General features: G+C 41.4%; 1 protein-coding gene across 1 annotated transcript in view; it reads left to right on the forward strand.

Annotated features, from left to right (window-relative positions):
• pdlim4 (PDZ and LIM domain 4) overlaps positions 1-24673 on the forward strand; it is a 76354-nt gene extending 51681 nt beyond the window's left edge. Inside the window, exons 3-7 of the mRNA XM_063011267.1 lie at positions 496-580; positions 11255-11448; positions 13324-13478; positions 18757-18886; positions 23926-24673. Coding sequence (XP_062867337.1) covers positions 496-580; positions 11255-11448; positions 13324-13478; positions 18757-18886; positions 23926-24130 — 769 coding nt within the window. The 3' untranslated portion in view covers positions 24131-24673. The remainder of the gene's footprint in view (positions 1-495; positions 581-11254; positions 11449-13323; positions 13479-18756; positions 18887-23925) is intronic.
• The last annotated feature ends 881 nt before the right edge of the window (positions 24674-25554 follow it).

The raw sequence follows: 25554 nt of genomic DNA on the forward strand, positions 1-25554 counted from the left end.
CAGATATGGGTGGGACTACGCCGGATGGGGTCTCTCTCCCATAACTGGTGCAATCACGACCTCTGCTGACTGATTGATGGCGCCTGCACAGGGACGAGAAAAGAGTGCTCTCAGAGTGTGTCTCTCTGTACACAACGCTGAGCTGCACTGCACTCGTCAAAAGTGTAGGTGTCTGCATAGGCATGATTGGCTATTTTGAGGTTATTTATCTTAATAGCCCTAATAAAGGGTTAAATCCATGCTACTTTTATACCAGTTCACCTCCCATCCCTAAACTGCATACATAATTACTTGGATTATAATATATTAGATTAAAATAATTGCGTATGTTTTAATGATTACAATCATCTGTTCCTAATGTTTTGAATCTTGTCAAAGACTAGATTCTTCTTACAATGCCAGTGTTTGTCATGTAACTGAATAAAGTAACAAATGTGTTTTACGAAATGGTTGACTTCTATCCTCATTTTCAAATACTGTATTGTTGTGTTTCAGATCTGAAAACAGATGCTGGTCTCCAACTATAATAGAGGAGAACAAGACAAGTTCATACAGAGGATCCCTGGAGGCTGAGTCACAGGTCTGAATACGGCTTAACTGTCATTTAAACCCAATATAATCACAGCTTATCTTTGGATTTATGACATCATGCAGTATGATGTTCGGGTGGAGCAGCGGTAATATACGCTAGTCCACTGCAAGTTTTTTCCCCACTATGAAACAATCACATTAATGTAAATATTAGTTTTATTAATTTTCATTTTTTTACAACCGCTTTATCCTGGTTAGGGTCATGATGGGTGTGATTTCTACTAAATTACTGGGTGCAGTGCAGTAACACACCCTGTACAGGACGCCAATCTCTTGCAGGGCCTCGGCCACCCCCAGACATAGCCAGTCAGGCTGATAGACGCCTGACTGGCTGATAGCACCCCTGGGGATACGAACACTGGACCCCGCAGTAGTAGGGCTAGTATAATTTACTGCTGTGCACTCTAACTCAAAGATGAGACACTCTTAGATAAAAGATAAAAGAGTGTTTAATGACTAAACTCAAATACAATGGCAAATTAGGTAAAGCTAAAGTTGGCTGGCAATACTTTGCAAAGAACCACACACATACTTTGGTAATATATACACATACACCGATCAGCCATAACATTAAAACCACCTCCTTGTTTCTACACACACTGTCCATGTTATCAGCTCCACTTACCTTATAAAAGCACTTTGTAGTTCTACAATTACTGACTGTAGTCCATCTGTTTCTCTACATACTTTTTTAACCTCCTTTTACTCTGTTCTTTAATGGTCAGGACCACAACAGAGTAGGTATTATTTGGGTGATGGATCATTCTCAGCACTGCAGTGACACTGACATGGTGGTGGTGTGTTAGTGTGTGTTGTGCTGGTATGAGTGGATCAGACACAGCAGCGCTGCTGGAGTTTTTAAACACCTCACTGTTACTGCTGGACTGAGAATAGTCCACCAACCAAAAATATCCAGCCAACAGCGCCCCGTGGGCAGCGTCCTGTGACCACTGATGAAGGTCTAGAACAGGGGTTTTCAACCTTTTTGGACATGCGCCCCCCCTTCGTGTGCCAACCGTGAACTTGCCCAACCGTGAACCTTTTTGGACTCGTGATGCCACGCCCCCCGGTCAGGCACTCGCGCCCCCCCAGACAAGTACTCATGCCCCCCAGGCTGAAAACCCCTGGTCTAGAAGATGACCAATTTAAACAGCAGCAATAGATGAGCAATCGACTCTGACTTTACATCTACAAGGTGGACCAACTAGGTAGGAGTGTCTAATAGAGTGGACAGTGAGTGGACACAGTATTTAAAAACTCCAGCGCTGCTGTGTCTGATCCACTCATACCAGCACAACACACACTTACACACCACCACCATGTCATTGTCACTGCAGTGCTGAGAATAATCCACCACCCAAATAATACCTGCTCTGTAGTGGACCTGTGGGGGTCCTGACCATTGAAGCACAGCATGAAAGGTGGCTAACAAAGCATGCAGAGAAACAGATGAACTACAGTCAGTAATTGTAGAACTACAAAGTGCTCTTATATGGTAAGTGGAGCTGATAAAGTGGACAGTGAGTGTAGAAACAAAGAGGTGGTTTTAATGTTATGGCTGATCGGTGTATAAACTAATCAGTCCCAGGTGTCACCATTAGTACTGTGGTGATGCAGAACAAAATACAGCTTGGCTACAGGCAGACATTGCGGTGCCACGTGACTTGAGTGTTTTTTGTTCAGAAGAACTCTGGTTCTTGAGCCTGTTCTGTTCGGGTTTCTTCAAACCTTGGTGTTTTAAGAGAACCGGCCCGCGTTTCCACCAGTTTTCTGAAGCCAAGCATGCGTCATCAACAGTGGGCATTGCGCAATGAAAGTAAAGGGTAGTAACACGATGGCGGAGTGTGTAGATTTACCTGCGAGCATTTGTGCTGCTGTTACAGATGTTCATTTATATGCAAAAAGCAACAATCTACTATTGGTGATAAGAAGAACTTCGTTCTTTGTGTTTGTCGCCACTGTTTCTTTCTTAGTGCATTTACGTAATAAGCGTTTCGCGCTTCGCTCTTACCGCGACCCTCGGCGCAAATAGCCGCTTTGCTCAGCGCTTGGCTTAAGCGGTGCGGTAAAACATCACTTAAGTGTTCCATGACACAAACATCCATTTGTGTAAAATAACCATCAAATTCACTCTAAAAGTGTCCACATATATAGTGGTTTTACTTTTAAACTTGGTGTTATGCAGCTCAGTGTTCTGAGAATCAGCTTTACGGTGGAGTAAAAATAAATTAACGTTAAAAAAAAGCTTAACTTGGCTTAATGTACTAAACATAGGAACACTACATTTCTCTCAGTTATTACTGGTTATAAGTGCTCTGTACTGCCGAAATTCCTTGGTTGTTGTTTTAGTACAACAAGCCACGTTAACTTTATTTTTCATGTTGAGCTTATACTTACTGTCTGGGTTGCTGTGCCACGTCATATCAAACAGTTCGTCTCATTAGAGGTGCTTTGAAAATATCAATGGCAAGCTGGCTCAAAATTAAATCAGGTGAAAAGATAAAAGTGCAGCATCAAGCTCCATGGGAAATAATGGCACAGCAGAGCAATAGCTGCTTCTCATGTGAAAGCACCCAAATCTCCACAGCTTGACACGCCCACAGATGACGTCACGGTTCACGCTAAAAAACCTAGGATTCTGTGGTGCCTCTGGAACCTCTTTTTTTTTTTGGTGGAAACACATCGAACCGGGTTAAAATCAAGTTTGTGAACTTGACTTCTGGGACGTGTGGTTCAAAGCTTATTTCAGTAATTCAAGTGAGTCAGCGGAGAGAGTAGAATTAAAGAACTGGTCGAGTTCTGTGTGGGTATACTGATATAGTTCCATCAGTTCAACAGTCAGTGCCAGTCAAAACCCCTGTGTTGAATTAAATGGGGAATCTGTTCGAAAACAGATAAACTGAACAAATAGTAGCAACTGATAGTGCAGGAAAAGCTTGAACTGTACTATGCCAAAAATGGTGGTGGCACCACTGTTGGTAATTCCTGCAGAGGGTGGTCAAAGCAGCCTGAATATTACAGGGTGGCATTTCCATCCATACAGCACATTTACTATAAGAGATGTGTAAAGAAACACACCATAATTTTAGACCGGGCACACCCCAACCATGTGCTTTTTGATTCTGTGCCATACAGAAAGTGGTAGCAGAGCATCAGCACTGGAGTTCCAGATTAAAGAACAGTTTATTAAGCTGTCACAATTGCTTACATTTACACTCACTCATTTATTTAAAAGTATAGATCTCAACACACTTAACAGTCATGCAGACAAAACCTTGATCCTGGCTTATTTCATAACTCTATGGTTTATTACTGAGTGGCATAAACTGTAATTTTGCTGACTCCACATGTGAAATGTTCAGTTTAGGAAAAGCCAAGTCTTTCAGTGATTAGATAAAAGATTGTTCTGAACATTTAGGCTGTGTTTAGACTTGTAGTTTGGTGCTCTTGGTCCGGACCAACCAAGAAGATGATACATTGTTACATTTTAGTCCTGGTTTGCTTAAAGTTCACACTCACAAATTCCCATTCAAACCAAAAAAAACCAAAAAAAAAAAACAGGGATATATGACGCACGTCTTTGGTCGTGTCTGAGAGAGAGCTTATACACTATATTGCCAAAAGTATTCACTCATCTATCCAAACAATTGAATTCAGTTGTTCCAATCACTTGCATGCATGCAGACTGCTTCTACAAACATTTGTGAAAGAATGGGTCGCTCTCAGGAGCTCCAGCGTGGTACCGTGATAGGATGCCACCTGTGCAACGAGTTCAGTCATGAAATTTTCTTGCTACTAAATATTCCACAGTCAACTGTCAGTGGTATTATAACAAAGTGGAAGCGACTGGGAACGACACTCAGCCACGAAGTGGTAGCCACGTAAATGACAGAGCAGATGCTGAAGCGCATAGTGCGCAGAGGTCGCCAACTTTCTGCAGAGTCAATCACTACAGACCTCCAAACTTCATGTGGCCTTCAGATTAGCTCAAGAACAGTGTGTAGAGAGCTTCATGGAATGGGTTTCCATGGCCGAGCAGCTGCATCCAAGCCTTACATCACCAAGCGCAATGCAAAGCGTCTGATGCAGTGGTGTAAAGCACGCCGCCACTGGACTCTAGAGCAGTGGAGACGTGTTCTCTGGAGTGACGAATCACGCTTCTCCGTCTGGCAATCCGATGGACGAGTCTGGGTTTGGCAGTTGCCAGGAGAACGGTACTTGTCTGACTGCATTGTGCCAAGTGTAAAGTTTGGTGGAGGGGGATTATGGTGTGGGGTGTTGGGCTCGGTCCCTTAGTTCCAGTGAATGAAACTCTTAATGCTTTAGCATACCAAAAGATTTTGGACAATTTCATGCCCCCAACTTTGTGGGAACAGTTTGGGGATGGCCCCTTCCTGTTCCAACATGACTGCGCACCAGTGCACAAAGCAAGGTCCATAAAGACATGGATGAGCCAGTTTGGTGTGGAAGAACTTGACTGGCCTGCACAGAGTCCTGACCTCAACCCGATAGAACACCTTTGGGATGAATGAGAGCGGAGACTGCGAGCCAGGCCTTCTCGTCCAACATCAGTGTCGGACCTCACAAATGCGCTTCTGAAAGAATGGTCAAAAATTCCCATAAACACACAAGCTTTAAAGGGAAGAAGATTTTCATGTGATGATGATGTGAAAGCAGCGGTGCATCAGTGGCTACACGCTCAACCAAAAACTTTTTTTGCTGATGGCATTAAAAAGTTGGTACGATGTGGGAAACTTTTTGAAGAACTCTCGTATTTTGTGAGCCAGTTGTCAGAACTATGCACCACTCTGGGCTAAATGCCCTTATAGCGGTTGTGTGTACCTGGTGGTCTTTGAAGCAACTGGAAGTACAACAAGAGGTGGATAAAGATGGAAAATCTTTAGGAGTCAATACAGCACCATAAATTCCGCTGCGATGCCTTCTGCTCTCTCACGGTGCGTTTAGTGTCGCATATTGTGACATCACATCCTCTGCTTGGTTTGTTCAGATGCCTTTGGCTCGTATTGTGTTCATATCTGAAATGAATCGCAACAGAATTTGTTTAGAAACAAAACGAGACCCATCTGCTTAAGCAGTCTCTGTCCGCTTATTTGGTGCGCACCAGAGATTGAACGGACTGTAAACACACCGCACTAACACAGCAATCGCACTGGGGTTCAGGGTAATCGAACCAATGCTGACAAGTATAAACACAACCTTAGAAATGTCATGTAAGGGCATTTAAAAAAAATAAAGCAACTTTAAACGTGCTTTAACATGATGCTGGACTTTTTTTTATCCAGCATCTATTTAGTCATGAGTGTCTTGTATCATGTGTCCTGGTAGCTGTTGTGTGGTTTAGCATCATTTATCATTTTCATGTTTTACCACCACTTTCTCATGGACAGGGTTGTTTAGGGACTGGGTGCAATGCAGTAACACATCCCAGGCAGGATGCCAATCCATCGTGGGGCCTCGGCCAACACTCGGTACATTTGGTTCTTCCCCTGGAGAGAATTAATCCAAACATTTTGGAAAAACAGTATTAAAACACAAATCGCAGACGCATTTTCGTATTTTGGCTTTAAGTGTTTGTGTAAATGAGTAGGCTAGCTTTGTTACAGCTGCCAAAAACTGCTACAAGCAAGCAACCGATCAAGCTTCTGGCTGTTTTTGAGAGGTGGGGATTGTTTTGTTATTGTAGATGGTCATTTTTCTTTTTTTCCCTCTCTACTGATGCTGATCTCCACTCCTGATTAAGGAGAGTGAAACTTTCACACGCCTTCTCCAACATGTGTGCAGTAGCCGACAGCATCTTTTCACCTGCTTGAGGCGAGTTCATATGCGGATCAGCTTTGTGTACGGAGAGCCACACCCTGATCAACGCATTATTCCTCGACTCTATGCAGGCGCCATCAATCAGCCAGCAGAGGTCATAATAGCATCAGTTATGAGGTCCTTACCCGGCTTCCATCCTGTATGAACAACAAGCCAATCATTGTTCATGTAGCCGTCCAGCCCAGCCAGATGGCAGAGCTGAATTTCGAACCGACGAGTTCGAAATGTCAGCTCTGGTGTGCTAGAGTATTTTTTTCGCTGTGCCTCCTGAGCAGCATAGTCATTTTTTCTAATCAGACTACCACATCTTAATGGTTTGGGTGGCTCACCTTGGCATCCAGTCATAATTCGCTACAGGTTCTTTTTTATAATTTATACTTTATTGGTTTTCTTCTCTTCATTTCACAATGTAAAACAGGACAAATACGTCTGCAGATATATGACTTATATAATGAAGAGTGAAGATTTAAGTAATAACCTGTAAAGATAACAAAACATAAACAAGCAAAAAAAAAAAAATAATTAAATAATAATTAAATAAAAAATAGCATAATGATAAGTGTGTATACGACTAGACATTAAATCCACCCCTCTTTGTTTCTACACTCACTGTCCATTTTATCAGCTCCACTTACCATATAGAAGCACTTTGTAGTTCTACAATTACTGACTGTAGTCCATCTGTTTCTCTGCATGCTTTGTTAGCCCCCTTTCATGCTGTTCTTCAATGGTCAGGACCCCCACAGGACCACCACAGAGTAGGCATTATTTGGGTGGTGGATCATTCTCAGCACTGCAGTGACACTGACATGATGGTGGTGTGTTAGTGTGTGTTGTGCTGAGTGGATCAGACACAGCAGCACTGATGAAGTTTTACGAAGCAAAAATAATCAGCCAACAGCGCCTCATGGGCAGCGTCCTGTGACCACTGATGAAGGTCTAGAAGATGACCAACTCAAACAGCAGCAATAGATGAGCGATCGTCTCTGTATTTATTTGGACACAGTATTTAAAAACTCCAGCAACACTGCTGTGTCTTATCCACTCATACCAGCACAACACACACTAACACACCACCACCATGTCAGTGTCACTGCAGTGCTGAGAATGATCCACCACCCAAATAATACCTACACTGTAGTGGTCCTGGGAGAGTCCTGACCATTGAAGAACAGCATGAAAGGGGGCTAACAAAGCATGCAGAGAAACAGATGGACTACAGTCATTAATTGTAGAACTACAAAGTGCTTCTATATGGTAAGTGGAGCTGATAAAGTGGACAGTGAGTGTAGAAACAAAGAGGTGGTTTTAACGTTATGGCTGATCGGTGTATAAATAAATATTGTTTGCAATGCACCTTTGGTGTTATGTTTTGTAGAGAACGATAAGGACAAAAATACTGTAAAACTTGAGTGTGTGTCCCTGTCCCACCTTTTTACTTCCCTCTGCGTTTACCCTCACCCCATATTTTGCGTTTTTATTGGCTGTTCGACACCGCACTAATTGCCAGTCGGCCGACTCATATCCAGATATGTAGCATGCTAGATATTTATCTTCTTCCGCTTGGATTGAGTTGTTGAGTAGTTCACACACAGCAATTGAGAGCCGAGTTTCGATCGCTGAGCAAACGCCATGTTGCTCCCGAGCCGGCAAATCTAGTGCCGACCAGCCACCAAGCAAAAATCAGGGCAAAAATCTTGTAGTGTGAACTACGCATTAGGGAATTAGCTGTTAACCTCTGATCTAAATAAAGATCTGCTTTTGATTGATAAAAATCTATCCATTAGAGAACAGGTCATGAAGCATGGCTGCTAGTATCTCTCTCTTTAATCGGTCAGTCTTGCCTCATTCTAATCTCTTTAATAAAAGTCTGGGAAATTCTAAGTAGCAATCTTTCTTTTTTTTTTTATGATTTCTCAGCAAATGTCAAAGATAATTGTGGGTTTTCTTTGTTCTGACCTTCAGCAGAAATCATATGATGTTATTTATCTCCTACCTCTAGCACATTGTTGCAAACAGTAGCAACATCAACAAATCTGGGGACTGCTTACATGTAGTCTTAATAAATCCAGACTCTACTGGAACTGTTTTGTTTTAAAGCCCCCCTGTTTTTTTCCTCCTGTAGTCTTCTGTATCAGCAAAAACAACAACAAAAAAACATTGGAATTGCAATCCACAGTGGCCAAGGTCTGCAGGCAGTGACCCAGAACAAAGAGCCATGCTTGGCTAGCATTGTAAAACAGCGAAGTAAAATGTGACGATGGTTGGAATTTATGAGCACACAGATTGTCCTCATAAATACTTTCCCGTACTCCCTTTAGTTGGAGACAGGAAAAAGCTGCTTTTTCCTACAAATTTGTAGATTGTGTTGTAACACGCGACTTAAATCAGTCCCAAATGCTACAGAAAATTAATGTAATTGTAAAACAGAATAATAGCATGTGTTTAATAATTGTGCTCATATGTGTTATGTAAAACTGTGGACTGTGTATTACAATATTTCCCTTGAGCAAGGCCCTTAACCCTGTCTGCTCCAGGGGTGCCGTACAATGGCTGACCCTGTGTTCGGGCCCCAGCTTCCAAACAAGCTGGGCTTTACAGAACATACATTTCATTGTACTGTACACATGTACACTATATTGCCAAAAGTATTCACTCACCCATCCAAATAATTCAGGTGTTCCAATCACTTCCATGGCCACAGGTGTATAAAACCAAGCACCTAGGCATGCAGACTGCTTCTACAAACATTTGTGACAGAATGGGTCGCTCTCAGAAGCTCAGTGAATTCCAGCGTGGTACCGTGATAGGATGCCACCTGTGCAACAAGTCCAGTCGTGAAATTTCCTCGCTACTAAATATTCCACGGTCAACTGTCAGTGGTATTATAACAAATTGGAAGCGATTGGGAACGACAGCAACTCAGCCACGAAGTGGTAGCTACGTAAAATGACAGAGCGGGGTCAGCGGATGCTGAGTCGCATAGTGTGCAGAGGTCGCCAACTTTCTGCAGAGTCAATCACTACAGACCTCCAAACTTCATGTGGCCTTCAGACTAGCTCAAGAACAGTGTGTAGAGAGCTTCATGGAATGGGTTTCCATTGCCGAGCTGCTGCATCCAAGCCTGACATCACCAAGCGCAATGCAAAGCGTCTGATGCAGTGGTGTAAAGCACGCCGCCACTGGACTCTAGAGCAGTGGAGACATGTTCTCTGGAGTGACGAATCACGCTTCTCCGTCTGGCAATCCGATAGACGAGTCTGGGTTTGGCCATTGCCAGGAGAACGGTACTTGTCTGACTGCATTGTGCCAAGTGTAAAGTTTGGTGGAGGGGGGATTATGATGAGGGGTTGTTTTTCAAGGAACTCTTAATGCTTCAGCATACCAAAAGATTTTGGACAATTTCATGGTCCCAACTTTGTGGGAACAGTTTGGGGATGGCCCCTTCCTGTTCCAACATGACTGCGCACCAGTGCACAAAGCAAGGTCCATAAAGACATGTGGAAGAACTTGACTGTCTGAGTCCTGACCTCAACCCGATAGAACAACCTTTGGGATGAATTAGAGCGGAGACAGTGAGCCAGGCCTTCTCGTCCAACATCAGTGTCTGACATCACAAATGCGCAGATGAGCTAATACTTTTGGCAATATAGTGTATGTGTATATATGACAAATAAAGGCGTTCCATCTGCCCTAGATTCTACAGTTTATTGAGGCGCTCAGGTGGCGCAGAGGTAAAACACGCTAGCACACCAGAGCTGACATTTCGAACTCGTCCTTTCGAATCTCAGCTCGGCTATAGGGGCTATAGGGACTTCTCATAACTGAGGCTGATTGATGGTGCCTGCACTGAGACGAAGGATAATACGTTGATCAGAGTGTGGCTCTCTGTACACAAAGCTTATCTGCATATGAACTCGCCTCATGCAGGTAAAAAGATGCAGTCGGCTACTGCACACGTGTCAGAGGGGGCGTGTGTCAGTATTGGCTCTCCTCAACCAGGGTGGATCAACATCAGTAGAGAGCTAGCGTAATGCAGTCGGGTAACGCTAAAGTTGGGAGAAAAAGGGGAGAAAATGAATATCAAAATAATAATAAAAAAAAGAGATTCTACAGTTTATTATTATTATTTTAACTTTATTATTTTTGTTGTTTGGAATTTTCTGTTTATGCAATTTACCCCCAGTTACCAGGTTGTAATTTTTGATGCCTTTGGTTGATAATGGATGAACTCCAGTGGTTAAGCACAGCCAAGGTTAATCCAACATCAGTGTCTGAGCGCACAAATGCTCGTCTCTGAATAGGTACAGATTTTCTCAGACACATTCCACAATCTTGAAGGGCGTTTATATCCACCAAAGGGTGCCATTTTTACATTAGTGCCCATGGTTTTGGAATGAGATGTCCAACAGGCTTATGGTCACGTGTCCACATAGTTTTTCTATTATTTTGGCCACCTACTGGCACTTTTGATTAACCTTACTGTACAGCTCTGTCCTGTACAGCTTTTTCTCCTCTTTACAAATGGAAAAAGACAAAGAAGAGAAGGACAGTATTTTAAACATGAAATCCTGCCAAGCGTCTGTGCACATGACACAGTTTACATTAGCCGAACAGTTGTGCACTTCTTCTTTGGTTGTCACGTTTGTTTTAAACATCCACTACTACACCTTTTTTATTCTTTGATATGTTTTTAGTTAGAAATGAAAAGACTAAAAGAGTTAATGAACTAAGAGCTGATAAATTATCTCATCCTGTTTTGTTTTGTACAGTACAAATAAATCCAGTTCAATACAGTCTAATGACCCAATGTTCTTTCTTGCAGAATTTTCGCCCAATCAGCAGAGGCTACAGCCCTACTTCCAGCTCATCTTCCAAAAGCCCAACCCCAGTCACGCCTTTTAGCAATGGAAATGTGAGGCCTGTGCCACAATACAACAACCCTGTCAGCCTGTACAACAATGGCAACGGTGCCTTACCAAAACAAATGGCCGGCCTCAGCCTCAGCTCTCCCAACAGGTAACTCACAATATGTAATTTGTACAGTGTAGTAGTCCTCTTCCATCCAAGTCAAACCCGAATCTAGCGTAATAGACCGCTGCACCACCCAAACACTCCTATATAGTCAAAGGAGTTACATTTGTGAGGTCAGAAATAACTATTTTATTCACCTGGGGGGTGAATAAACATTAGGGGGTGTTTACATTCTTTTAGTCATATGTAGGGCTGCAGCTATCGATTATTCTTGTAATCGAGTATTCTATCAATTATTCCAGCGATTAATCGAATAATCAGATAAGAAATGTCTAGGACATGTCTCTTAAAATGTATACAGGCAACCTAAAACTAAGGCATAAATAATAATAAACAATAGTACATAAACATTGCCTAGAAATTGTGCAACTTTCAATACTAAAAGTTTCAGCTACAGCTCACGCAGAACATACAGCTTTAATATTTTGTTGGGAGGCTTTGTGGCATTTGTAGGAGGCAAAAAAAAGTTCTGTCAGGATTGTAGCTCCTAGATGAGGTAGATTTGGCGTTTGTGTGCATGTACGTGTGTGTTTGCCTAAGCCTTCAAAAAAGCCTGTGGTGGTTGCAATGAAGAAAAGTCAGGATATCAACAAGACACACTGATGGTGGATGTTGTACTGAGTTTTAGTTTTTTTCAGCTTAAAATGATCTAAAACTTTCTGTTGTTTTCTCTGTCTAGTTTCCTCTGTTCGCCCCTCGCTATTTTCTCTCTCTCTGCATTTTGCAGTCCGCGCTATCAAATCTCGTATATACTTAGTATTCATTAAACTGTACGCGAAAAGTACCCTGTTTAAGTACTGTTAAGTACTGTTTAAGTATGAGATTTCGGATGCAGCACTCGGCTTCTACACTTCACCTGCCTACAGCGTGAACGCGTTAAAGTAAAAGTTGTTCGTGCAAATCACCAGGAACTGTATATAGTTGTATGGATTAAACGATGCCTCGATGCGGAAAATTTGCATTGATGATTTTTAGTAATCGAATTACTCGAGTATCTCGAAGAATCGTTTCAGCCCTAGTCATATGTGTTTCATGGGGTCACAATCAGAGCTCTGACAGGATCACTCTAGTTTAGGACATGACATGGAAATTTTGGTAGGATATGTCTTTTTTTTATGAGGGAAGCAGTCTAGATCAGCAGATAATTAAAAAAAATGCTATTATATAAAATCATTTATCATATTTATCATAAAATATGATAAAAACAAGACAAAATGTGCAAGGAAGTTTACTAACTTGACTGTCTTAATTAATTGTTATGGGATGTTCTTTGACCCACATTAGAATGGTGAGTTCTTTTAAAATTAGGCTAATTTCGACAACACAGCCAGTTTCCAAACAAGCTCATGAACTCATGTTTAGCTATAAATGCAAGAGTTTCTTTTATTAGCTTAATAAAAGCAAAAAATGTATTATGTAAGATTATGTAGTCAGCATTAGAATTATAATAATGAATATGAATTGTCATGTTGTTATGGTTAAAAAGTTGAATATCACAATGACGAGGAAAAAATCTTCTTTTAATTTACTTCTTTTATTAAAGTAAATTATTTGTAAGAAAATTTCCCCTCAGGTAAAGGGGAGGACTGTGTCTTACCACTGAAGTGATGTGTAGCCCTGTACCAATATTATAGCCATGTTAGATTTTTCCTATGCTTTTACAAAACAAGCAAGAGACGTATTGTCTATAATAAATAGCCCTAAATTGTCAGTTTGTGTTGCCCATTTATGGATTTGTGCTGTGTTCTGACTTTGTACCTCATATACCTAAAAATGTTTGGCTCAGCGTGACCCTGATTAAGATCTTTACCAAGAGTGCTAATATTGAAGAAGCTGACTTTCTATCTCTTTCGTCCCAAGCCCAGAAGCCCTGCACTTTCAGGAAAACCGCAATGGGTTTGACACAGAGTCTGAAGTCTACAAGATGCTGCAAGACCCAAAAGAACCAGTTTCTGCACCTAAACAGTCTGGATCTTTCAAGTATCTACAGGAAATACTGGAGTCTGGAAACGGAGGTGAGTCCAACCGATTTTTTCTGGTCCAACTTTTTAGATGGCGACTAGTGCACCTTTACTTTCATAAGAGACTGAGTAAAACAATGTCAATGTATTTATATGTATTAGAATCATATAAATCAAACAATATTGAAAACAAACAATATTGAAAACAAACAGTTTTTAAGGCCATATTTACAGTGGGGTCAAAAAGTATTTAGTCAGCCACTGATTGTGCAGGTTCTCCTACTTAGAAAGATGAGAGAGGTCTGTAATTTTCATCATAGGTACACTTCAACTATGAGAGACAAAATGAGAAAAAAAAAATCCAGGAAATCACATTGTAGGATTTTTAAAGAATTTATCTGTAAATGATGGTGGAAAATAAGTATTTGGTCAATAACAAACAAGCATAATTTCTGGCTCTCACAGACCTGTAAATTCTTCTTTAAGAAGCTCTTCTGTCCTCCACTCGTTACCTGTATTAATGGCACCTGTTTGACCTGTTTGACCTGTTATACCTTATCTGTATAAAAGACACCTGTCCACAGCCTCAAACAGTCAGACTCCAAACTCAACCATAACCAAGACCAAAGAGCTGTCGGAGGACACCAGGAAGAAAATTGTAGACCTGCACCAGGCTGGGAAGAGTGAATCTACAATAGGCAAGCAGGTTGGTGTGAATAAATCAACTGTGGGAGCAACTGTAAGAAAATGAAAGACATAAAAGATCATTGATAATCTCCCTTGGGGTCAAGATCTCATCCCGTGGGGTCAAAATGATCATGAGAACGGTGAGCAAAAATCCCAGAACTACACGGAGGGACCTGATGAATGACCTGCAGAGAGCTGGGACCAAAGTAACAAAGGGACCATCAGTAACACACTACGCCGAGAGGGACTCAAATCCTGCAGTGCCAGGTGTGTCCCCCTGCTTAAGCCAGTACATGTCCAGGCCCGTCTGAAGTTTGCCAGAGAGCATATGGATGATCCAGAAGAGGATTGGGAGAATATCATGTGGTCAGATGAAACCAAAATGGAACTTTTTGGTAAAAACTCAACTCGTCGTGTTTGGAGGAAGAAGAAGAACCCAAGAACACCATACCTACTGTGAAGCATGGGGGTGGAAACATCATGCTTTGGGGCTGTTTTTCTGCAAAGGGGACAGGACGACTGATCTGTGTTAAGGGAAGAATGAAAGGGGCCATGTATCGTGAGATTTTAAGCCAAAACCTCCTTCCATCAGTGAGAGCATTGAAGATGGAACGTGGCTGGGTCTTCCAGCATGACAATGATACCAAACACACCGCTCGGGCAACGAAGGAGTGGCGCCGTAAAAAGCATTTCAAGGTCCTGGAGTGGCCTAGCCAGTCTCCAGACCTCAACCCCAGAGAAAATTTGTGCAGTCCGTGTTGCCCAGCAACAGCCCCAAAACATCACTGCTCTAGAGGAGATCTGCATGGAGGAATGGGCCAAAATACCAGCTACAGTGTGTGCAAACCTGGTGAAGACTTACAGGAAACGTTTGACCTCTGTCATTGCCGACAAAAGTTATGTTACAAAGTATTGAGTTGAACTTTTGTTATTGACCAAATACTTATTTTCCACCATAATTTAGAAATACATTCTTTAAAAATCCTACAATGTGATTTCCTGGATTTTTTTTTCTCATTTTGTCTCTCATAGTTGAAGTGTACCTATGATGAAAATTACAGACCTCTCTCATCTTTCTAAGTAGGAGAACTTGCACAATCAGTGGCTGACTAAATACTTTTTGGCCCCACTGTAGTTTCAACAAATAAACCGCAATTGTGCATTCATATGTGCAGAAGTTCGCTCCCTATAAAGGACGTTACCCTACTTATTTCACTTCACAACAAGCTCTGAGACTGCAAGGCAAACACGTAAGTAATCACAAATAGCTTTTTTCAAGTCAAGCCAGAGTGCCTGACCCAAATTAAACACAAATTTAATAAAAAAGTAAAGGGATCAAGTTGTTAATTATATGTACCTGGCAGCAGGCACAAGAAAAACCACATTCAGGGTTGCTCTAAGTTATATTTTCCCCTTTGGCACATTAGCCGTTGCACAAACACACTATTGTAATTCTCACTCGTTATCATTCTTTCTTTTGTGTGAAATTTTTCCTGCCAGCAGTATCGTTACTGCTTTTAATGGCTGGGGATTAAACTGCGCCAAAGTGGGCACTGCAGGCCTGCCAGCAGGTTTAATTCAAGGCTTCATATGTAATGCTGATGGGGGTAGGGGGTTCTAACAGGCACCTGCGATTTTGGATGACATTCAAAAGTTACAATGTTTCTGTAGCAATGATGATGCAAACATTGTGATTATGCTGCCATAATGTCTCAATGTTCCTTCAAGTTCTATACTGCTGAAGGACAATTTTTTAGCTTAAAAAGTAAAAAAGTTGTTAACTAGCTTGATTGTACACTGAAAATATACACCGATCATTCATAACATTAAAACCACCTTCTTGTTTCTACACTCACTGTCCATTTTATCATCTCCACTTACCATATAGAAGCACTTCATAGTTCTACAATTACTGACTGTAGTCCATCTGTTTCATGCTGTTCTTCAATGGTCAGGACTCTCCTGGGACCACTACAGAGTAGGTATTATTTGGGTGGTGGGTCATTCTCAGCACTGCAGTGACACTGACATGGTGGTGGTGTGTTAGTGTGTGTTGTGCTTGTATGAGTGGATCAGACACAGCAGCGCTGATTGAGTTTTTAAACACCTCACTGTCTTTGCTGGACTGAGAATAGTCCACCAACCAAAAATATCCAGCCAACAGCACCCTGTGGGCAGCGTCCTGTGACCACTGATGAAGGTCTAGAAGTTGATCAACTCAAACAGCAGCAATAGATGAGCGATCGTCTCTGACTTTACATCTACAAGGTGGACGAACTAGGTAGGAGTGTCTAATATAGTTGACAGTGAGCGGACGTGGTATTTAAAAACTCCAGCAGCGGTGCTGTGTCTGATCCACTCATACCAGCACAACACACACTAACACACCACCACAATGTCATTGTCACTGCAGTGCTGAGAATGATCCACCACCTAAATAATACCTGCTTTATGGTGGTCCTGTGGGGGTCCTGACCATTGAAGAACAGGGTGAAAGCAGGCTAAAAAGGTATGTAGCGAAATAGATGGACTACAGTCAGTAATTGTAGAACTACAAAGTGCTTCTATGTGGTAAGTGAAGCTGATACAATGGACAGTGAGTGTAGAAACAAGGAGGTGGTCATAATGTTATGGCTGATTGGTGTACATATAATTAAAGTTCATTTAGATTTAAAAAAAATGCTTTATCTTGTTCAGGGTTGTAGTGGGTCTAGGTGTCCTGGAATCACTGGTTGTAATGCAGTAACAGTTCCCCCTTCTCTTCCCCAGACATAGCCAATCATGCCTGTATTTAGACCTGTGGATAGGACCGGGATTTGAATCTTTAGTGCCATTGCAGCACCCATTTATACATAATGTTTAAATAATAAAAATACATGAAAACAACACAACAAAATAATGATTTAAAAATGATGTATATATGTAAGTGATGTTTATATGTATATACATTTATATGTGACTGTATAAGTGTTCTGAAACTCTTAGGTGGTCATCCTATTCAGCTGTGTTTAAATATGAAGTGACACAAATCAGATTTCCTTAGTCATTCATAAACAAGGGGAGAAATAGAGAGTGTGTTGAACTTTATTCCTCAGGCATAAATTGAATGAACACAATCAAATAAAAGAGTTGTACATCTGAAAATGCTCATATCTATTGTAATTAAACTGCCTGGAAAAAGATGAGAGGGCACCATGGTGGCTTGGTGGTAGTACTGTTGCTTTACAGCGAGACGGTCCTTTGTCTGTGTGGAGTTTGCATGCTCTCCCCATGTCTGTGTGAGTTTCCTCCTGGTGCTCTGGTTTCCTCCCACAGTCCAAAGACATGCAGTCAGGTTAATTGGAGCTACTAAAATCGCCCTAGATGTGAATGTTTGTGAGAGTGTTTGCCCTGTGATAGACTGGGGACCTGTCTGGAGTGTTTCCTACCCTTTGTCTGGTGATTTGTACCCAACACTAAAGTGGTAGAAAAACAGACAATGAGTGAATGAATGGTAATGCATAATTATAAGGACACATCAGCTAATAAACAAAAGATGGCAACATTTGGTATCTCCTAAGTTGCCACAGTCTACAATTAGAACATTTAAAAGGTGTGCCAGAAAAAAGCTTTACCTTTTACTTATCAACAAACTTCTATGTGTTTTGTAGGCACTTCCAGAACTGGATAAAATGTGACAAATAAAGCATTTACAAATAAAACAAACACTCAAGGTGCATTTGACATAAAAAGTGGATCATGTTATTACAGTTCCCACTCTTAACTATGATGGAAGTTCTATAATGTTTTGGGGCTGTTTTTTGTTAGGATACATGGCATCAATGACTCCCATGACTTAACAGGAGATTTAAAAATCTTGCTGCGTCTGTCAAAAATTCTGACTTTGAGACTTTTAAAAGGTTTGATGTCTATGGAATTGTGTTTTGGTTATGGCCATATTTTTGACGTAAACTTTATTAAAAAAGTGAGGTGAGCTAAAGAATAAACTCCACAAAAGACCACTTCCTAAGATCTTAAGATATTCTGTATTAAGGAGTGCTCTATGATTGACCAATCTCTTCTAGCATTATTAGGAGGAGATTGTGCTGTTACGTTAGGGGGGTTGTTAAACATGCTAAATGCATTGGTGCCAAAAATTGTGAAATATAAGGTTTTGTTCACACCAAAAAGCACTTAATTCAGTTATATTTTGGGTTTTTAGCTCGATAATTGTACTAACTGACCAAGTGGTTATTTTTCAAAAACATTTTCATCTCCCTTGGGATAAATAAAGTATCTATCTGTCTGTCTGTCTGTCCGTCCGTCCGTCCGTCTGTGCTTACCAGGAGTTCCAGTATGTTGACCAGCACTAGCTCAGTGGGGGCAGCAGTTGCTCTGCAGTTAAGCAGCTAGTAATTAGAAGGGTGCAACTGTTGGGCCCAACAGTTGCTCAAATTGTATTCTTTCACAATTGTAAGTTGCTTTGGATGAAAGTGTCTGTTAAATGTATGTAAATATTGAAGCAGGTAAATTATATAACCTTCACCTTTCTGGATTCATGTACTTGTGGGAATCAAACCTTATAACAACAAGTGTTAAGAAAAGATAAAGTAAAATAGACTTTGATGCTTATTTCTCCTGTTTTCTTATCTTCTTGTGTCTTCAGTTACTTCTCCAACAAAATCTCCAGTGCGGTCCCCACTGCCTAAGCTGGGAAGCCCTATTCCCAGTCCCATCACTCCCCTCGCTGGATTGCAGAAACTGACGCAGTGCACACGCTGTGGAATTGGCATTGTGTAAGTATTTCGTTGAGTATGTATATCAGTGAGTATGCTTCAGTTAGTGTGTTTGTTTCGAAACGGTTAGAGAGAGGATTCAGTGCTTTTTCTTAGACGTTCAAATAATGTAAAATTTATCAAACCTTTACTTTACCAAAAAGAATATCAACTGGGTTGATTTAGGTTTAATTGATTATTGAAAATGTATTAACTCACTATTACATATTGAAATGCGCCCATCTACCATGGAGATTTGTGGGGTGCTTGGTTACAGAATCATGACTTTCTATCTTGCCATTTATAGCGTTGATGATTGATGTGTCAGTCTCCAGTGTCTCATTGAGCATTAATTAGCTCTAGGTGGAAGTGTTTTTATTTATCCTTTGTTGGCAACCTACTTTCTTTCGGAAACTTGATACTGGGCTTGATCTGCTCCGGTTTCCTACCAGCGCAGATGTTTATTTTTTCTTGGGGGCTCAGCCAGTGTTGCGGCACTTTTTAACCGACATGATAGAATGGCCCAGGATGAGCGAGCTGTCCCAGAGACATTGAATTGCCCCTTTCTTACACATTTGGACCCACACTGAGTGCAGGCTGCTTGTCACAGGCACTCTAAACAGCTTGCCATAATGTGGCAACCAGTTTTTTTTATTTATTTGTGTGCTATGCCAGTTTGATCTGTTTCCAGTTGTTTCTGGTATTTTGGCCACCTCATTTATTTTTATTACCCAATTTGTTTGGTTAAGCATCCTGCATATATTGGGGTTTTTTTTCTTGAAGGTGGTGGGCTACACTTGGCACCTTAGAGGTATGGAATGACCACCTTCCTAATATTGTGTTGGTCCCCCTTTTGCTGCCCCATACCAGCATTAGCTTCTTCAGCAGTTTGAGCTACAGTAGCTAGTCTGTTGGATCGGACCACACTGGCCAGCCTTCTCTCCCCATGTGCATCAGTGAACCTTGGCAGCCCATGACCCTGTCGCACCACTCTTCCTTCCTTTCTTGGACCACTGCAGACCGGGAACACCCCACAAGAGCTGCAGTTTTGGAGATGCTCTGATTCAGTCATCTAGCCATCACAATTTGGCCCTTGTCAGACTCGCTCAAATCCTTACGCTTGCTGCCTAATATATCCCATCCATTAACAGGTGCCATGATGAAGAGAATTAGTGTTATTCACGTCACCTGTTAGTGGTCATAATGTTATGCCTGGTCGGTGTATTAATAATAATAAAACGAATCCCTTAACTGTTTACTGTTTTTGCTATAAAACAACTCACTCCTGTCACTTTATATTTTATTGTAGTTGATTACAACTGAGACAAAAGTTCATGCACATAGTGTGTTTTGGAGATAAGGATTACAGTATCATACTTTCAAACACAATAATCATAGTAATCTGAGCTGTGTCTATGGGAACGTATGCCCTTTCTTTCAAAGGCATTTGTGGGGTCAGACAAGATGTCGGACGAGGGTCCTCAGAGATTCAAGGCTCTGTGCTGGCTATAGAGTTCTCCCAAAACAAATTTGTCAAAACATGTCTTTATAGATCTTGTATTGTGCACTGGGGGAAAGTTAAGCTGGAACAGGAAAGGGGCTTTTTCCAAAGTGTTGCTACAAAGTCTGAAAAAACTAAATTAGTATTAGTAGTGGTGTCATACATAACATTAAAACCACCTCCTCGTTTCTACACTCACTGTCCATTTTATCAGCTCCACTTACCATATAGAAGCACTTTGTAGTTCTACAATTACTGACTGTAATCCATCTGTTTCTCTACATACTTTTTAGCTTGCTTTCACCCTGTTCTTCAATGATAAGTACCCCCTACAGGACCACCACAGAGCAGGTATTATTTGGGTGGTGGATCATTCTCAGCACTGCAGTGACACTGACATGGTGGTGGTGTGTTAGTGTGTGTTGTGCTGGTATGAGTGGATCAGACACAGCAGCACTGCTGGAGTTTTTAATACTGTGTTTACTCATTGTATACTCTATTAGACACTCCTACCTAGTTGGTCAACCTTGTAGATGTAAAGTAAGAGATGATCGCTCATCTGTTGCTGCTGTTTGAGTTGGTCATCTTCTAAACCTTCATCAGTGGTCATAGGACGCTGCCCATGGGGCGCTGTTGGCTGGATGTTTTTGGTTGGTGGACTATTCTCTAGCAGTGACAGTCAGGTGTTTAAAAACTCCAGCAGCGCTGCTGTGTCTTATCAACTCATACCAGTACAACACACACTAACACACCATCACCATGTCAGTGTCACTGCAGTGCTGAGAATGACCCACCACCCAAATAATACCTGCTCTGTAGTGGTCGTGTGAGAGTCCTGACCATTGAAGAACAGGGTGAAGGGGGCTAACAAAGCATGCAGAGAAACAGATGGACTACAGCCAGTAGTTGTAGAACTACAAAGTGCTTCTATGTGGTAAGTGGAGCTGATAAAATGGACAATGTGTGTAGAAACAAGGAGGTGGTTTTAATGTTATGGCTGATCAGTGTACTTCTGTAGTTCTATAGATTATATAGTTATGAGTAGGGCCCTACCTGCTGAGTTTCACAGACCTCGTTTTTCAAGAGTCACAGATTTCATAGATTTTTAAAGAAAGGTTCCACATTTCTTGACAGTCATTTAATTACACAGCACAGCCCACCTTAATGGTTAAATGTAAACCTCGAACATTCAGTGATGGTGCGAGGCTTCCTGTTCTGTCTCAAAGACGAACCTTCTCATCAGCATCCACAGAATTGGTTGGGAGTTTTCTAAACTCAGTTATTCGATTAGTGTTTTTAGCTGCTTTAGACTTTAGACATCTTGGACATTTTGGCTAACCGATTGCTAACTTAATTGCCGTAGGATTGCTAGGACCGCCTCATAGTTCAAATTAACTAGTAAACGTAAGGAAACATATTACACAGAAAAAGGCTCTTTTGACGATCCGTGATGCAATTCTCACAGCCGGGAATTAGGTAGGACCTTAGTTATGAACAAATGGTGACAAAATGAACACAAGTGAAGTAATAATGAAGTAATAATCGTTTAAAACCACACAAACATGAACTTGTATGGACACCTCCATCCACCCTCATGTCAGTGAAGGAAAGTAATTCTGATATCATTTCTACTCATTACTCATAGTCTTGTCCATGCTTGCTTACAGAAACTAAGAGTTACAGGGTATTCCCACTCACATCAGGCCATGTCATTTTAGGAGTAACTACCAGGGAAGTGAAACACAATGTGGTCACTGTGGAGTTTTATGAGAATACAGGCAGACCATTGGAATATGCCTGCAATGACAGTGTGGGAATCAAACAAAACTGGTAACCGGTGTCTGTTCAGTATGTGTGGTCTGTGTCACCTAGCCTTTCAGATACCGAAAGGGGAATAAGGGCTGCTTATTGTGCAGGACTAAATAAAGGGTTTTTCCAACATTTTTGTTAGCAGTTTATTTCCTGGTGTTAGCCGCTTGCTGCAGTAATCTAGATGTGGAATGAAATGCAGGGCTGTATGTAGGTCAAGATCTACAAACAAAGCAAACTGCTTGTTTAGCTATTCCTTAAAGCAGGGCTTTTCAAACTTTTTTCAAGTGACCTACACCGCTCCTTGTTTCTACACTCACTGTCTATTTTATCAGCTTACCATATAGAAGCACTTTGTAGTTCTACAATTACTGACTTTAGTCCATCTGTTTCTCTGCATACTTTGTTAGCTGTTCTTCAATGGTCAGGACTCTCCCAGGACCACTACAGTGCAGGTATAATTTGGGTGGTGGGTCATTCCCAGCACTGCAGTGACATTGACATGGTGGTGGTGTGTTAGTGTGTGTTGTGCTGGTATGAGAATAGTCCACCAATCCAGCCAACAGCGCCCGTGGGCAGCATCCTGTGACCACTGATGAAGGTCTAGAAGATGACCAACTCAAACAGCAGCAATAGATGAGCAATCGTCTCTGACTTTACATCTATAAGGTGGACCAACTAGGAAGGAGTGTCTGATAGAGTGTACAGTGAGTGGACATGGTTTTAAAGAGTCCAGCAGCGCTGCTGTGTCTGATCCACTCATACAAGCACAACACACACTAACACACCACCACCATGTCAGTGTCACTGCAGTGCTGGGAATGATCCACCACCAAAATCGTACCTACTCTGTGGTGGTCCTGGGAGAGTCCTGACCATTGAAGAACAGGATGAAAGCAGGCTAAAAAAGTATGTAGAGAAACAGATGGACTACAGTCAGTAATTGTAGAACTACAAAGTGCTTCTATATGGTAAGTGGAGCTGATAAACTGGACAGTGAATGTAGAAACAAGGAGGTGGTTTTAATGTTATGGCTGATCAGTGTACATTTTCTCTATGATTTCTTTACGCGACCCAGGCAACACAAACAATGCATCTTACCTCTTTTTTTCTATGTATTTATGCATTTTTCTCCCGATTTAGCTTAGTCAATTTGTGTTCCGCTGCTGGGGATCTCTGATTGCATTCGAGGAAGGTATATTTCTTGCTCATGCCTCCTCTGACCCGTGCACAGTCCTTCTTTTCGCCAATGCATTCTTCACAGGCGCCTCTGTCTGCTAATTAGGGTCCTTGCACCCCACCCACATAGTCCGGACATCCCGCCCTAGCAGACACGGTGGCCAATTAGTGTTTTCTTCAGGCACTGCCAATTATGCCCGCTAGATGGCTCCCAGCCGACCAGTGGCAACGGCAAGTTTCGAATCTAGGAGTTCAGAATCTTAGTGATGGTGTGCTAGCGGAATATACGGCTGCGCCACCTGGGCGCCCGCACCTTACTCTTTTTGCTCTGCTCTGTACTGTACAATGTGGTCACACTGTGGTTTACACGATGTAACATAAAGCCTCCACAAGGGGGCGTTTGTGTACAAGTTCACTTTGTGTTTATGTGCCTGTTAAAAGTTGAATTTATTTAATTTAATTATTATTTAATTATAATGTCATTATTATTTATTATTTACACAGCAGAATTTATATGGTCCGTTACATCACATTGATCTGATATCTGTTCATCTCACCTGTCGTTTGACAGCGGGACCATTGTAAAGGCCAGAGACAAGCTTTACCACCCAGAGTGCTTCATGTGCGACGACTGCGGCCTGAACCTAAAGAAGCGAGGCTACTTCTTCATCGAGGAAAACCTGTACTGCGAGAATCATGCCAAAGCGAGAGTGCAGCCTCCTGAGGGCTACGACGTGGTGGCTGTCTACCCCAACTCTAAAGTGGAACTGTTGTAATCACTCCAAACATAACCTAACATCTTTCTCAGATCTAAGGTCTCGACCACAACTAATTCTACTCATCCACTTATCAGTTAACCAGGATTGAGAATCACTAACTAATACGTGTATGAATATTTACACACTTACATAAAAACACATAAATACAGATACATACACTTTCAATATCTGAGCTTTTTCTTCACTTGTAACCGTGGCTCAAGCAGTTCATTTCTGTTTGTCCAATAGAGGTGTTGAAAAGGTGACATTTGACAAAGTTCTTTGTCAGCTACGTCATGATTACGGTTAGGCGGTAACGAAATAAACTACTTCTATTCAGTCCAAGATACGATAAAAAAACTGTATTATGAATACAGTTCAGTTTTAAAAATGTAGCTTTTTCATTGGATGATACACTTTGTGTTCAAATCCAGAACTATCTGTGACGTGCCTTAGGTGTTGTGTTATTGTTTCCAATTATACAAAGCTCGTCACCTTGCCAGCTGACTAAAAGCAGGTCTCAAAATGAATAATCAAAAACAATAAAAAAAGCAGCGCTAAACACACATATGTTACCAATATTTGTTCAGTACTTTTGGCTTTTTCATGTTCATGTTTTTGCTCTTTTGTCCAGATCTAAAACCAATGATAAAAAAAGTCATATTAAACAGCCCACTACCGCTGAGATCAGGGTTTGAATCTCCTGATTGGCTATGTCTGGGGGGATGGGGATCTATTGCTATTTTCATTTCGAATGCCAGCCCTGAGATCTCATTGTACTTTCCTCTTCTGATCACACGCCCAAAGCTCATCACCTCGTCAGCTGACCATAAGCAGTTCTCAACATGTTTAATGTTTCTGGTGTATAACACTAAATCTATTTAAAGCTCCGTCACACCAGTCATATAAACACAATTTTTAATATGACGCTTGTCATATTCCAGTTGCGATTCTGTGATGATTGCATTTTTGACCAATCAACAGTAGGTGCTGTTTTTTGCTCCACCCATGCAGGCCGTTCCAGAAGAGTAACCAAATTCAGGACAGATAATTGAGGACAGTACAGGTCACCTGGCAATGAAAACAACTACTAAATGTAGGTTTGTGGATCATTTAATAATGTACTGTGCAATGGGAAAGGGACAGAATTTGTTTGGCTGTCATGTGCATTTCTTTTACACAGTATTGGGCTACATCTGAACTTTTTTTTTGCATACGCTACATAAATTTTTGTAAACCTTTTAAAGTTGTTCTTTTTTGCCTGCCCCTTCTTTTCCTATTCCCAAAATTAGCTATAAATGCTGTGTCTGGTAAATGTTTGACTTATTTTTATAGCAATTCGTCATTTATTACTCGACATTAATAAAGCGATATTATGTCAGACCTTGTTGGAATAACGATGCTGGATTACGGCCTGATTTAATATTGCTTGTGTAAAATTT

The sequence above is a fragment of the Trichomycterus rosablanca genome, chromosome 16, assembly GCF_030014385.1.
Source record: "Trichomycterus rosablanca isolate fTriRos1 chromosome 16, fTriRos1.hap1, whole genome shotgun sequence".
NCBI classification, from domain to species: Eukaryota; Metazoa; Chordata; class Actinopteri; order Siluriformes; family Trichomycteridae; genus Trichomycterus; species Trichomycterus rosablanca.